We start from the raw sequence: 17426 nt of genomic DNA on the forward strand, positions 1-17426 counted from the left end.
TAACACATTGATTTAAACACTATATTAGTCTTACACATTGATTTAAACACTGTAGTAGGCTTACACATTGATTTAAACACTGTAGTAGTCTTACACATTGATTAAAACACTGTAGTTGTCTTACACATTGATTTAAACACTGTAGTAGTCTTACACATTGATTTAAACACTGTAGTAGTATTACACATTGATTTAAACACTGTATTAGTCTTACACATTGATTGAAACACTATAGTTGATTTACACATTTATTTAAACACTGTAGTAGTCTTACACATTGATTTAAACACTATATTAGTCTTACACATTAATTTAAACACTGTAGTAGTCTTACACATTGATTTAAACACTGTAGTAGTCTTACACATTGATATAAACACTGTAGTAGTCTTATAACACATTAATTTAAAAACTATATTAGTCATACACATTGATTTCAACACTGTAGTAGGCTTACACATTGATTTAAACACTGTAGTAGTCTTACACATTGATATAAACACTGTAGTAGTCTTACACATTGATTTAAACACTATATTAGTCTTAAACATTGATTTAAACACTGTAGTTGTCTTACACATTGACTTAAACACTATATTAGTCTAACACATTGATTTAAACACTATATTAGTCTTACACATTGATTTAAACACTGTAGTAGTCTTACACTGTAGTAGTCTTACACATTGATTTAAACACTGTAGTAGTCTTACACATTGATTTAAACACTGTAGTAGTATTACACATTGATTTAAACACTGTAGTAGTCTTACACATTGATTTAAACACTATAGTTGTTTTACACATTGATTTAAACACTGTAGTAGTCTTACACATTGATTTAAACACTATATTAGTCTTACACATTGATTTAAACACTAGTAGTCTTACACATTGATTTAAACACTGTAGTAGTCTTACACATTGATTTAAACACTATAGTTGTCTTACACATTAGATTTAAACACTGTAGTAGTCTTACACATTGATTTAAACACTGTAGTAGTCTCTCACATTGATTTAAACACTGTATTAGTCTTACACATTGATTTAAACACTGTAGTAGTATTACACATTGATTTAAACACTATATTAGTCTAACACATTGATTTAAACACTATATTAGTCTTACACATTGATTTAAACACTGTAGTAGGCTTACACATTGATTTAAACACTGTAGTAGTCTTACACATTGATTTAAACACTGTAGTTGTCTTACACATTGATTTAAACACTGTAGTAGTCTTACACATTGATTTAAACACTGTAGTAGTATTACACATTGATTTAAACACTTTATTAGTCTTACACATTGATTTAAACACTATAGTTGTTTTACACATTGATTTAAACACTGTAGTAGTCTTACACATTGATTTAAACACTATATTAGTCTTACACATTGATTTAAACACTGTAGTAGTCTTACACATTAATTTAAACACTGTAGTAGTCTTACACATTGATTTAAACACTGTAGTAGTCTTACACATTGATATAAACACTGTAGTAGTCTTATAACACATTGATTTAAAAACTATATTAGTCTTACACATTGATTTCAACACTGTAGTAGGCTTACACATTGATTTAAACACTGTAGTAGTCTTACACATTGATATAAACACTGTAGTAGTCTTACACATTGATATAAACACTATATTAGTCTTAAACATTTATTTAAACACTGTAGTAGTCTTACACATTGATTTAAACACTGTAGTTGTCTTACACATTGATTTAAACACTGTAGTAGTCTTACATATTGATTTAAACACTGTAGTAGTCTTACACATTGATTTAAACACTATAGTTGTCTTACACATTGATTTAAACACTGTAGTAGTCTTACACATTGATTTAAACACTATAGTAGTCTTACACATTGATTTAAACACTGTAGTAGTCTTACACATTGATTTAAACACTGTAGTTGTCTTACACATTGATTTAAACACTGTAGTAGTCTTACACATTGATTTAAACACTTTAGTTGTCTTAAACATTGATTTAAACACTGTAGTAGTCTTACACATTGATTTAAACACTGTAGTAGTCTTACACATTGATTTAAACAATATAGTTGTCTTACACATTGCCTTAAACACTGTAGTAGTCTTACACATTGATTTAAACACTGTAGTAGTATTACACATTGATTTAAACACTGTAGTAGTCTTACACATTGATTTAAACACTGTAGGCTTACACATTGATTTAAACACTGTAGTAGTCTTACACATTGATTTAAACACTGTAGTAGTCTTACACATTGATTTAAACACTATAGTTGTTTTACACATTGATTTAAACACTGTAGTAGTCTTACACATTGATTTAAACACTGTAGTAGTATTACACATTGATTTAACCACTGTATTAGTCTTACACATTGATTTAAACACTATAGTTGTTTTACACATTGATTTAAACACTGTAGTAGTCTTACACATTGATTTAAACACTATAGTAGTCTTACACATTGATTTAAACACTGTAGTTGTCTTACACATTGATTTAAAAACTGTAGTAGTCTTACACATTGATTTAAACACTGTAGTAGTCTTACACATTGATTTAAACACTGTAGTAGTATTACACATTGATTTAAACACTGTAGTAGTCTTACACATTGATTTAAACACTGTAGTTGTCTTACACATTGATTTAAACACTGTAGTAGTCTTACACATTGATTTAAACACTATAGTAGTCTTACACATTGATTTAAACACTGTAGTAGTCTTACACATTGATTTAAACACTATAGTTGTCTTACACATTGATTTAAACACTGTAGTAGTCTTACACATTGATTTAAACACTATAGTTGTTTTACACATTGATTTAAACACTGTAGTAGTCTTACACATTGATTTAAACACTGTAGTAGTATTACACATTGATTTAAACACTGTATTAGTCTTACACATTGATTTAAACACTATAGTTGTTTTACACATTGATTTAAACACTGTAGTAGTCTTACACATTGATTTAAACACTATAGTAGTCTTACACATTGATTTAAACAATGTAGTAGTCTTACACATTGATTTAAACACTGTAGTAGTCTTACACATTGATTTAAACACTGTAGTAGTCTTACACATTGATTTAAACACTGTAGTAGTCTTACACATTGATTTAAACACTGTAGTAGTCTTACACATTGATTTAAACACTACATTAGTCTAACACATTGATTTAAACACTATATTAGTCTTACACATTGATTTAAACACTGTAGTAGGCTTACACATTGATTTAAACACTGTAGTAGTCTTACACATTGATTTAAACACTGTAGTTGTCTTACACATTGATTTAAACACTGTAGTAGTCTTACACATTGATTTAAACACTAAATTAGTCTTACACACTGATTTAAACACTGTAGTAGTCTTACACATTGATTTAAACACTACATAAGTCTTACACATTTATTTAAACACTGTAGTAGTCTTACACATTGATTTAAACACTGTAGTAGTCTTACACATTGATTTAAACACTACATTAGTCTTACACATTGATTTAAACACTATATTAATATTACACATTGATTTAAAAACTGTAGTAGTCTTACACATTGATTTAAAAACTGTAGTAGTCTTACAAATTGATTTAAACCAAACACTATATTAGTCTTAAACATTGATTTAAACATGGTAGTTGTCTTACACATTGATTTAAACACTATATTTGTCTAACACATTGATGTAAACACTATATTAGTCTTACACATTGATTTAAACACTGTAGTTGTCTTACACATTGATTTAAACACTGTAGTAGTCTTACACATTGATTTAAACACTGTAGTAGTCTAACACATTGATTTAAACACTGTAGTAGTCTTACACATTGATTTAAACATTGTAGTAGTCTTACACATTGATTTAAACACTAGTAGTCTTACACATTGATTTAAACACTGTAGTAGTCTTACACAGTGATTTAAACACTGTAGTAGTCTTACACATTGATTTAAACACTGTATTAGTCTTACACATTGATTTAAACACTGTAGTAGTCTTACACATTGATTTAAACACTGTAGTAGTCTTACACATTGATTTAAACACTGTAGTTGTCTTACACATTGATTTAAACACTGTAGTTGTCTTACACATTGATTTAAACACTGTAGTAGTCTTACACATTGCTTTAAACACTGTAGTAGTCTTACACATTGATTTAAACACTATAGTTGTCTTACACATTGATTTAAACACTGTAGTAGTCTTACACATTGATTTAAACACTGTAGTAGTCTTACACATTGATTCAAACACTATATTAGTCTTACACATTAATTTAAACACTGTAGTAGTCTTACACATTGATTTAAACACTGTAGTAGTCTTACACATTGATTTAATCACAGTAGTAGTATTACACATTGATTTAAACACTGTAGTAGTCTTACACATTGATTTAAACACTGTAGTTGTCATACACATTGATTTAAACACTGTAGTTGTCATACACATTGATTTAAACACTGTAGTTGTCTTACACATTGATTTAAACACTGTAGTAGTCTTACACATTGATTTAAACACTGCAGTTGTCTTACACATTGATTTAAACACTGTAGTAGTCTTACACATTGATTTAAACACTATAGTTGTCTTACACATTGATTTAAACACTGTATTAGTCTTACACTTTGATTTAAACACTGTAGTAGTATTACACATTGATTTAAACACTGTAGTAGTATTACACATTGATTTAAACACTGTAGTAGTCTTACACATTGATTTAAACACTGTAGTAGTCTTACACATTGATTTAAACACTGTAGTAGTCTTACACATTGATTTAAACACTGTAGTAGTCTTACACATTGATTTAAACACTGTATTAGTCTTACACATTGATTTAAACAATGTAGTAGTATTACACATTGATTTAAACACTGTAGGCTTACACATTGATTTAAACACTGTAGTAGTCTTACACATTGATTTAAACACTATATTAGTCTTACACATTGATTTAAACACTGTAGTAGTCTTACACATTGATTTAAACACTGTATTAGTCTTACTCATTGATTTAAACACTGTAGTAGTCTTACACATTGATTTAAACACTACTAGTCTTACACATTGATTTAAACACTGTAGTAGTCTTACACATTGATTTAAACACTGTAGTTGTCTTACACATTGATTTAAACACTGTAGTAGTCTTACACATTGATTTCAACACTGTAGTAGTCTTACACATTGATTTAAACACTGTAGTTGTCTTACACATTGATTTAAACACTGTAGTAGTCTTACACATTGATTAAACACTGTAGTAATATTACACATTGATTTAAACACTGTAGGCTTACATATTGATTTAAACACTGTAGTAGTCTTACACATTGATTTAAACACTATATTAGTCTTACACATTGATTTAAACACTGTAGTAGTCTTACACATTGATTTAAACACTGTAGTAGTCTTACACATTGATTTAAACACTATATTAGTCTTACTCATTGATTTAAAACTGTAGTTGTCTTACACATTGATTTAAACACTATAGTAGTCTAACACATTGATTTAAACACTATAGTTGTCTTACACATTGATTTAAACACTGTAGTAGTCTTATACATTGATTTAAACACTGTAGTTGTCTTACACATAGATTTAAACACTGTAGTAGTCTTACACATTGATTTAAACACTGTAGTAGTCTTACACATTGATTTAAACACTGTAGTATTCTTACACATTGACTTAAACACTGTAGTTGTCTTACACATTGATTTAAACACTGTAGTAGTCTTACACATTGATTTAAACACTGTAGTAGTCTTACACATTGATTTAAACACTTTAGTAGTCTTACACATTGATTTAAACACTGTAGTTGTCTTACACATTGATTTAAACACTGTAGTAGTCTTACACATTGATTTAAACACTGTAGTAGTCTTACACATTGATTTAAACACTGTAGTTGTCTTACACATTGATTTAAACACTGTAGTAGTCTTACACATTGATTTAAACACTGTAGTTGTCTTACACATTGATTTAAACACTGTAGTAGTCTTACACATTGATTTAAACACTGTAGTAGTATTACACATTAATTTAAACAGTGTAGTAGTCTTACACATTGATTTAAACACTGTAGTAGTCTTACACATTGATTTAAACACTGTAGTAATATTACACATTGATTTAAACACTGTAGGCTTACACATTGATTTAAACACTGTAGTAGTCTTACACATTGATTTAAACACTATATTAGTCTTACACATTGATTTAAACACTGTAGTAGACTTACACATTGATTTAAACACTGTAGTAGTCTTACACATTGATTTAAACACTGTAGTAGTCTTACACATTGATTTAAACACTAAATTAGTCTTACACATTGATTTAAACACTGTAGTAGTCTTACACATTGATTTAAACACTACATTAGTCTTACACATTTATTTAAACACTGTAGTAGTCTTACACATTGATTAAAACACTATATTAGTATTACACATTGATTTAAAAACTGTAGTAGTCTTACACATTGATTTAAACACTGTAGTAGTCTTACACATTGATTTAAACACTGTAGTAGTCTTACACATTGATTTAAACACTGTAGTAGTCTTACACATTGATTTAAACACTGTATTAGTCTTACACATTGATTTAAACACTGTAGTAGTCTTACACATTGATTTAAACACTGTAGTAGGCTTACACATTGATTTAAACACTGTAGTAGGCTTACACATTGATTTAAACACTGTAGTAGTCTTACACATTGATTTAAACACTATATTAGTCTTACACATTGATTTAAACACTATATTAGTCTTACACATTGATTTAAACACTGTAGTAGTCTTACACATTGATTTAAACACTGTAGTAGTCTTACACATTGATTTAAACACTGTAGTTGTCTTACACATTGACTTGAACACTGTAGTTGTCTTACACATTGACTTGAGCACTGAATTGGTCTTACATACTGTCTTGCACACTATCAGTCTAATACATATTGTCTTGGACACTGTTGTAGTGTTTGTCTAATACACTGTGACTTGGACACTGTATCTGTATTTGTCGTACCTTGGGTTGTCAGCTTACATGACGTTAACACTTTTGACCATTCTTTACACATTGCCTGAGGTACAGGTATCTCGATTTCTTCCTTCACGTCCATCTTTGGAATAAAGGATTTACGAACTTCTCTACGATCCTTAAAATCACTATCAATGCCTAGAAATATAGAGGGTGTGCCAAAGAGTAGTGAGTTGGTGAGACAAACAGAAGGATCTATAAATTAAGAGGCATGTATTACGTGTGTACATCAGTGTAGTTAGTTAGTGAGAAAAACAGAAGGGTCTATAAAGAGGCATGTATTACGTTTGTACAGTGTAGTGAGTTAGTGAGACAAACAGAAGGATCTATAAAGAGGCATGTATTACGTTTGTACAGTGTAGTTAGTTAGTGAGACAAACAGAAGGATCTATAAAGAGGCATGTATTACGTTTGTACAGTGTAGTTAGTTAGTGAGACAAACAGAAGGATCTATAAAGAGGCATGTATTACGTTTGTACAGTGTAGTTAGTTAGTGAGACAAACAGAAGGATCTATAAAGAGGCATGTATTACGTTTGTACAGTGTAGTTAGTTAGTGAGACAAACAGAAGGATCTATAAAGAGGCATGTATTACGTTTGTACAGAGTAGTTAGTTAGTGAGACAAACAGAAGGGTCTATAAAGAGGCATGTATTACGTGTGTACATCAGTGTAGTTAGTTAGTGAGAAAAACAGAAGGGTCTATAAAGAGGCATGTATTACGTTTGTACAGTGTAGTGAGTTAGTGAGACAAACAGAAGGATCTATAAAGAGGCATGTATTACGTTTGTACAGTGTAGTTAGTTAGTGAGTAAAACAGAAGGATCTATAAAGAGGCATGTATTACGTTTGTACATCAGAGTAGTTAGTTAGTGAGAAAAACAGAAGGGTCTATAAAGAGGCATGTATTACGTTTGTACAGAGTAGTTAGTTAGTGAGACAAACAGAAGGATCTATAAAGAGGCATGTATTACGTTTGTACAGTGTAGTTAGTTAGTGAGACAAACAGAAGGATCTATAAAGAGGCATGTATCACGTGTGTACAGAGTGGTGAGTTAGTGAGACAAACAGAAGGATCTATATTAAAGAGGCATGTATTACGTTTGTACAGAGTAGTTAGTTAGTGAGTAAAACAGAAGGATCTATAAAGAGGCATGTATTACGTTTGTACAGTGTAGTTAGTTAGTGAGTAAAACAGAAGGATCATCTATAAAGAGGCATGTATTACGTGTGTACAGTGTAGTTAGTTAGTGAGAAAAACAGAAGGATCTATAAAGAGGCATGTATTACGTTTGTACAGAGTAGTTAGTTAGTGAGAAAAACAGAAGGATCTATAAAGAGGCATGTATCACTTCTACAGAAGATAAAAAGAATGATGCCGTATCAATATTGGCTGATAGCAGAGCCGTTTTAGATATACCTTGTATGGCAGTAAGAGCTGCAGTGTATTTCTCTGCCTGAGATGACGTCATAGCAAGGTCCCATTTATCTACACACTCACAAAATTGCTCGTACACAGTATTTGGCAGTACGTTGTTGTTTTCACAAAGTCTCCCTCGTCTAACACCTGAAACAAAATCAAGAACAGAAATGTTGTAATATAGGAATATAATCTAATATTAATTATACCATCACCACTACCATGACAACTACAATAACAAGGACTACAACCAACAACACTGACTACTAACCACCACTACCATGGGATAACCATTACTACCAGCCATTACAATCAACCTTCACTACCATCAATCAACCCTAACTATAAATTATCACTACCACCAATCAACCCTAACTATCAACTATCACTACCATCAATCAACCCTAACTATCAACTATCACTACCACCAATCAACGCTAACTATAATTTATCACTACCATCAATCAACCCTAACTATAAATTATCACTAGCACCAATCAACCCTAACTATAAATTATCACTACCACCAATCAACCCTAACTATCAACTATCACTACCATCAATCAACCCTAACTACCAACCGATACCACCACCAATCAACCCTAACTATAAATTATCACTACCACCAATCAACCCTAACTATCAACTATCACTACCACCAATCAACCCTAACTACCAACCAATACCACCACCAATCAACCCTAACTATAAATTATCACTACCACCAATCAACCCTAACTATCAACTATCACTACCACCCATCAACCCTAACTATAAATTATCACTATCACCAATCAACCCTAACTACCAACCGATACCACCACCAATCAACCCTAACTATAAATTATCACTACCACCAATCAACCCTAACTATAAATTATCACTACCACCAATCAACCCTAACTATCAACTATCACTACCACCCATCAACCCTAACTATAAATTATCACTACCATCAATCAACCCTAACTACCAACCGATACCACCACCAATCAGCCCTAACTATAAATTATCACTACCACCAATCAACCCTAACTATAAATTATCACTACCACCAATCAACCCTAACTATCAACTATCACTACCATCAATCAACCCTAACTACCAACCGATACCACCACCAATCAACCCTAACTATAAATTATCACTACCACCCATCAACCCTAACTATAAATTATCACTACCACCAATCAACCCTAACTATAAATTATCACTACCACCAATCAACCCTAACTATCAACTATCACTACCATCAATCAACCCTAACTACCAACCGATACCACCACCAATCAACCCTAACTATAAATTATCACTACCACCAATCAACCCTAACTATAAATTATCACAACCACCAATCAACCCTAACTATCAACTATCACTACCACCAATCAACCCTAACTACCAACCATTACTACCATCAATTCACCGTAACTACCAACCATTACTACCATAAATTAACCCTAACTACCAACCATTACTACCATCAATTAACCCTAACTACCAACCATTACTACCATCAATTAACCCTAACTACCAACCATTACTACCATCAATTAACACTAACTACCAACCATTACTACCATAAATTAACCCTAACTACCAACCATTACTACCATCAATTAACCCTAACTACCAACCATTACTACCATCAATTAACCCTAACTACCAACCATTACTACCATAAATTAACCCTAACTACCAACCATTACTACCATCAATTAACCCTAACTACAAACCATTTCTACCATCAATTAACCCTAACTACCAACCATTACTACCATCAATTAACCCTAACTACCAACCATTACTACCATCAATTAACCCTAACTACAAACCATTACTACCATCAATTAATCCTAACTACAACCATTGCTACCATCAATTAACCCTAACTACAAACCATTACTACCATAAATTAACCCTAACTACAAACCATTACTACCATAAATTAACCCTAACTACCAACCATTACTACCATCAATTAACCCTAACTACCAACAATCACTACCATCAATTAACCCTAACTACCAACTATCACTACCATCAATTAACCCTAACTACAAACCATTACTACCATAAATTAACCCTAACTACAAACCATTACTACCATCAATTAACCCTAACTACCAACAATCACTACCATCAATTAACCCTAACTACCAACTATCACTACCATCAATTAACCCTAACTACAAACCATTACTACCATAAATTAACCCTAACTACAAACCATTACTACCATCAATTAACCCTAACTACCAACTATCACTACCATCAATTAACCCTAACTACAAACCATTACTACCATAAATTAACCCTAACTACAAACCATTACTACCATCAATTAACCCTAACTACCAACAATCACTACCATCAATTAACCCTAACTACCAACTATCACTACCATCAATTAACCCTAACTACAAACCATTACTACCATAAATTAACCCTAACTACCAACCATTACTACCATCAATTAACCCTAACTACCAACCATTACTACCATCAATTAACCCTAACTACCAACCATTACTACCATCAATTAACACTAACTACCAACCATTACTACCATAAATTAACCCTAACTACCAACCATTACTACCATCAATTAACCCTAACTACCAACCATTACTACCATAAATTAACCCTAACTACAAACCATTACTACCATAAATTAACCCTAACTACCAACCATTACTACCATCAATTAACCCTAACTACCAACAATCACTACCATCAATTAACCCTAACTACCAACTATCACTACCATCAATTAACCCTAACTACAAACCATTACTACCATAAATTAACCCTAACTACAAACCATTACTACCATCAATTAACCCTAACTACCAACAATCACTACCATCAATTAACCCTAACTACCAACTATCACTACCATCAATTAACCCTAACTACAAACCATTACTACCATAAATTAACCCTAACTACAAACCATTACTACCATCAATTAACCCTAACTACCAACTATCACTACCATCAATTAACCCTAACTACAAACCATTACTACCATAAATTAACCCTAACTACAAACCATTACTACCATCAATTAACCCTAACTACCAACAATCACTACCATCAATTAACCCTAACTACCAACTATCACTACCATCAATTAACCCTAACTACAAACCATTACTACCATAAATTAACCCTAACTACAAACCATTACTACCATCAATTAACCCTAACTACCAACTATCACTACCATCAATTAACCCTAACTACCAACAATCACTACCATCAATTAACCCTAACTACCAACTATCACTACCATCAATTAACCCTAACTACAAACCATTACTACCATAAATTAACCCTAACTACCAACCATTACTACCATCAATTAACCCTAACTACAAACCATTACTACCATCAATTAACCCTAACTACAAACCATTACTACCATCAATTAACCCTAACTACAAACCATTACTACCATAAATTAACACTAACTACCAACAATCACTACCATCAATTAACCCTAACTACAAACCATTACTACCATAAGTTAACCCTAACAACAAACCATTACTACCATCAATTAACCCTAACTACCAACAATCACTACCATCAATTAACCCTACCAACTATCACTACCATCAATTAACTCTAACTACAAACCATCACTACCATCAATTAACCCTAACTACAAACCATTACTACCATCAATTAACCCTAACTACAAACCATTACTACCATAAATTAACCCTAACTACCAACCATTACTACCATAAATTAACCCTAACTACAAACCATCACTACCATCAATTAACCCTAACTACAAACCATTACTACCATAAATTAACCCTAACTACCAACAATCACTACCATCAATTAACCCTAACTACCAACTATCACTACCATCAATTAACCCTAACTACAAACCATTACTACCATCAATTAACCCTAACTACCAACCATTACTACCATAAATTAACCCTAACTACCAACTATCACTACCATCAATTAACCCTAACTACAAACCATTACTACCATCAATTAACCCTAACTACCAACCATTACTACCATAAATTAACCCTAACTACAAACCATTACTACCATAAATTAACACTAACTACAAACCATTACTATCATAAATTAACCCTAACTACAAACAATCACTACCATCAATTAACCCTAACTACCAACCATTACTACCATCAATTAACCCTAACTACAAACCATTACTACCATAAATTAACCCTAACTACAAACCATTACTACCATAAATTAACCCTAACTACCAACCATTACTACCATCAATTAACCCTAACTACCAACAATCACTACCATCAATTAACCCTAACTACCAACTATCACTACCATCAATTAACCCTAACTACAAACCATTACTACCATAAATTAACCCTAACTACAAACCATTACTACCATAAATTAACCCTAACTACCAACAATCACTACCATCAATTAACCCTAACTACCAACTATCACTACCATCAATTAACCCTAACTACAAACCATTACTACCATAAATTAACCCTAACTACAAACCATTACTACCATCAATTAACCCTAACTACCAACTATCACTACCATCAATTAACCCTAACTACAAACCATTACTACCATAAATTAACCCTAACTACAAACCATTACTACCATCAATTAACCCTAACTACCAACAATCACTACCATCAATTAACCCTAACTACCAACTATCACTACCATCAATTAACCCTAACTACAAACCATTACTACCATAAATTAACCCTAACTACCAACCATTACTACCATCAATTAACCCTAACTACAAACCATTACTACCATCAATTAACCCTAACTACAAACCATTACTACCATCAATTAACCCTAACTACAAACCATTACTACCATCAATTAACACTAACTACCAACAATCACTACCATCAATTAACCCTAACTACAAACCATTACTACCATAAGTTAACCCTAACTACAAACCATTACTACCATCAATTAACCCTAACTACCAACAATCACTACCATCAATTAACCCTACCAACTATCACTACCATCAATTAACCCTAACTACAAACCATCACTACCATCAGTTAACCCTAACTACAAACCATTACTACCATAAATTAACACTTACTACAAACCATCACTACCATAAATTAACCCTAACTACCAACCATTACTACCATAAATTAACACTAACTACAAACCATTACTACCATCAATTAACACTTACTACAAACCATCACTACCATCAATTAACCCTAACTACCAACCATTACTACCATAAATTAACACTAACTACAAACCATTACTACCATAAATTAACACTTACTACAAACCATCACTACCATCAATTAACCCTAACTACCAACCATTACTACCATAAATTAACACTAACTACAAACCATTACTACCATAAATTAACCCTAACTACCAACCATTACTACCATAAATTAACACTTACTACAAACCATTACTACCATAAATTAACCCTAACTACAAACCATTACTACCATAAATTAACCCTAACTACAAACCATTACTACCATCAATTAACCCTAACTACCAACAATCACTACCATCAATTAACCCTAACTACCAACTATCACTACCATCAATTAACCCTAACTACAAACCATTACTACCATAAATTAACCCTAACTACAAACCATTACTACCATCAATTAACCCTAACTACCAACTATCACTACCATCAATTAACCCTAACTACAAACCATTACTACCATAAATTAACCCTAACTACAAACCATTACTACCATCAATTAACCCTAACTACCAACAATCACTACCATCAATTAACCCTAACTACCAACTATCACTACCATCAATTAACCCTAACTACAAACCATTACTACCATAAATTAACCCTAACTACCAACCATTACTACCATCAATTAACCCTAACTACCAACCATTACTACCATCAATTAACCCTAACTACCAACCATTACTACCATCAATTAACACTAACTACCAACCATTACTACCATAAATTAACCCTAACTACCAACCATTACTACCATCAATTAACCCTAACTACCAACCATTACTACCATAAATTAACCCTAACTACAAACCATTACTACCATAAATTAACCCTAACTACCAACCATTACTACCATCAATTAACCCTAACTACCAACAATCACTACCATCAATTAACCCTAACTACCAACTATCACTACCATCAATTAACCCTAACTACAAACCATTACTACCATAAATTAACCCTAACTACAAACCATTACTACCATCAATTAACCCTAACTACCAACAATCACTACCATCAATTAACCCTAACTACCAACTATCACTACCATCAATTAACCCTAACTACAAACCATTACTACCATAAATTAACCCTAACTACAAACCATTACTACCATCAATTAACCCTAACTACCAACTATCACTACCATCAATTAACCCTAACTACAAACCATTACTACCATAAATTAACCCTAACTACAAACCATTACTACCATCAATTAACCCTAACTACCAACAATCACTACCATCAATTAACCCTAACTACCAACTATCACTACCATCAATTAACCCTAACTACAAACCATTACTACCATAAATTAACCCTAACTACAAACCATTACTACCATCAATTAACCCTAACTACCAACTATCACTACCATCAATTAACCCTAACTACCAACAATCACTACCATCAATTAACCCTAACTACCAACTATCACTACCATCAATTAACCCTAACTACAAACCATTACTACCATAAATTAACCCTAACTACCAACCATTACTACCATCAATTAACCCTAACTACAAACCATTACTACCATCAATTAACCCTAACTACAAACCATTACTACCATCAATTAACCCTAACTACAAACCATTACTACCATAAATTAACACTAACTACCAACAATCACTACCATCAATTAACCCTAACTACAAACCATTACTACCATAAGTTAACCCTAACAACAAACCATTACTACCATCAATTAACCCTAACTACCAACAATCACTACCATCAATTAACCCTACCAACTATCACTACCATCAATTAACTCTAACTACAAACCATCACTACCATCAATTAACCCTAACTACAAACCATTACTACCATCAATTAACCCTAACTACAAACCATTACTACCATAAATTAACCCTAACTACCAACCATTACTACCATAAATTAACCCTAACTACAAACCATCACTACCATCAATTAACCCTAACTACAAACCATTACTACCATAAATTAACCCTAACTACCAACAATCACTACCATCAATTAACCCTAACTACCAACTATCACTACCATCAATTAACCCTAACTACAAACCATTACTACCATCAATTAACCCTAACTACCAACCATTACTACCATAAATTAACCCTAACTACCAACTATCACTACCATCAATTAACCCTAACTACAAACCATTACTACCATCAATTAACCCTAACTACCAACCATTACTACCATAAATTAACCCTAACTACAAACCATTACTACCATAAATTAACACTAACTACAAACCATTACTATCATAAATTAACCCTAACTACAAACAATCACTACCATCAATTAACCCTAACTACCAACCATTACTACCATCAATTAACCCTAACTACAAACCATTACTACCATAAATTAACCCTAACTACAAACCATTACTACCATAAATTAACCCTAACTACCAACCATTACTACCATCAATTAACCCTAACTACCAACAATCACTACCATCAATTAACCCTAACTACCAACTATCACTACCATCAATTAACCCTAACTACAAACCATTACTACCATAAATTAACCCTAACTACAAACCATTACTACCATAAATTAACCCTAACTACCAACAATCACTACCATCAATTAACCCTAACTACCAACTATCACTACCATCAATTAACCCTAACTACAAACCATTACTACCATAAATTAACCCTAACTACAAACCATTACTACCATCAATTAACCCTAACTACCAACTATCACTACCATCAATTAACCCTAACTACAAACCATTACTACCATAAATTAACCCTAACTACAAACCATTACTACCATCAATTAACCCTAACTACCAACAATCACTACCATCAATTAACCCTAACTACCAACTATCACTACCATCAATTAACCCTAACTACAAACCATTACTACCATAAATTAACCCTAACTACCAACCATTACTACCATCAATTAACCCTAACTACAAACCATTACTACCATCAATTAACCCTAACTACAAACCATTACTACCATCAATTAACCCTAACTACAAACCATTACTACCATCAATTAACACTAACTACCAACAATCACTACCATCAATTAACCCTAACTACAAACCATTACTACCATAAGTTAACCCTAACTACAAACCATTACTACCATCAATTAACCCTAACTACCAACAATCACTACCATCAATTAACCCTACCAACTATCACTACCATCAATTAACCCTAACTACAAACCATCACTACCATCAGTTAACCCTAACTACAAACCATTACTACCATAAATTAACACTTACTACAAACCATCACTACCATAAATTAACCCTAACTACCAACCATTACTACCATAAATTAACACTAACTACAAACCATTACTACCATCAATTAACACTTACTACAAACCATCACTACCATCAATTAACCCTAACTACCAACCATTACTACCATAAATTAACACTAACTACAAACCATTACTACCATAAATTAACACTTACTACAAACCATCACTACCATCAATTAACCCTAACTACCAACCATTACTACCATAAATTAACACTAACTACAAACCATTACTACCATAAATTAACCCTAACTACCAACCATTACTACCATAAATTAACACTTACTACAAACCATTACTAC

At 32.1% G+C, this 17426-nt stretch overlaps 1 protein-coding gene across 2 annotated transcripts in view; it reads right to left on the reverse strand.

Moving 5' to 3' along the window:
- Positions 1–8680, reverse strand: part of LOC144440146 (uncharacterized) — a 175657-nt gene extending 166977 nt beyond the window's left edge. For both annotated transcript variants that reach the window (XM_078129419.1, XM_078129418.1), the window contains exons 1-2: positions 8538–8680; positions 7107–7256 (exon numbers count right to left, since the gene is read on the reverse strand). In XM_078129419.1, the coding sequence (XP_077985545.1) occupies positions 7107–7256; positions 8538–8589 (202 nt within the window). In that variant the 5' untranslated portion in view covers positions 8590–8680. The remainder of the gene's footprint in view (positions 1–7106; positions 7257–8537) is intronic.
- Between the last annotated feature and the right edge of the window lie 8746 nt (positions 8681–17426).

The sequence above is a fragment of the Glandiceps talaboti genome, chromosome 9, assembly GCF_964340395.1.
Source record: "Glandiceps talaboti chromosome 9, keGlaTala1.1, whole genome shotgun sequence".
Taxonomy (NCBI): Eukaryota; Metazoa; Hemichordata; class Enteropneusta; family Spengelidae; genus Glandiceps; species Glandiceps talaboti.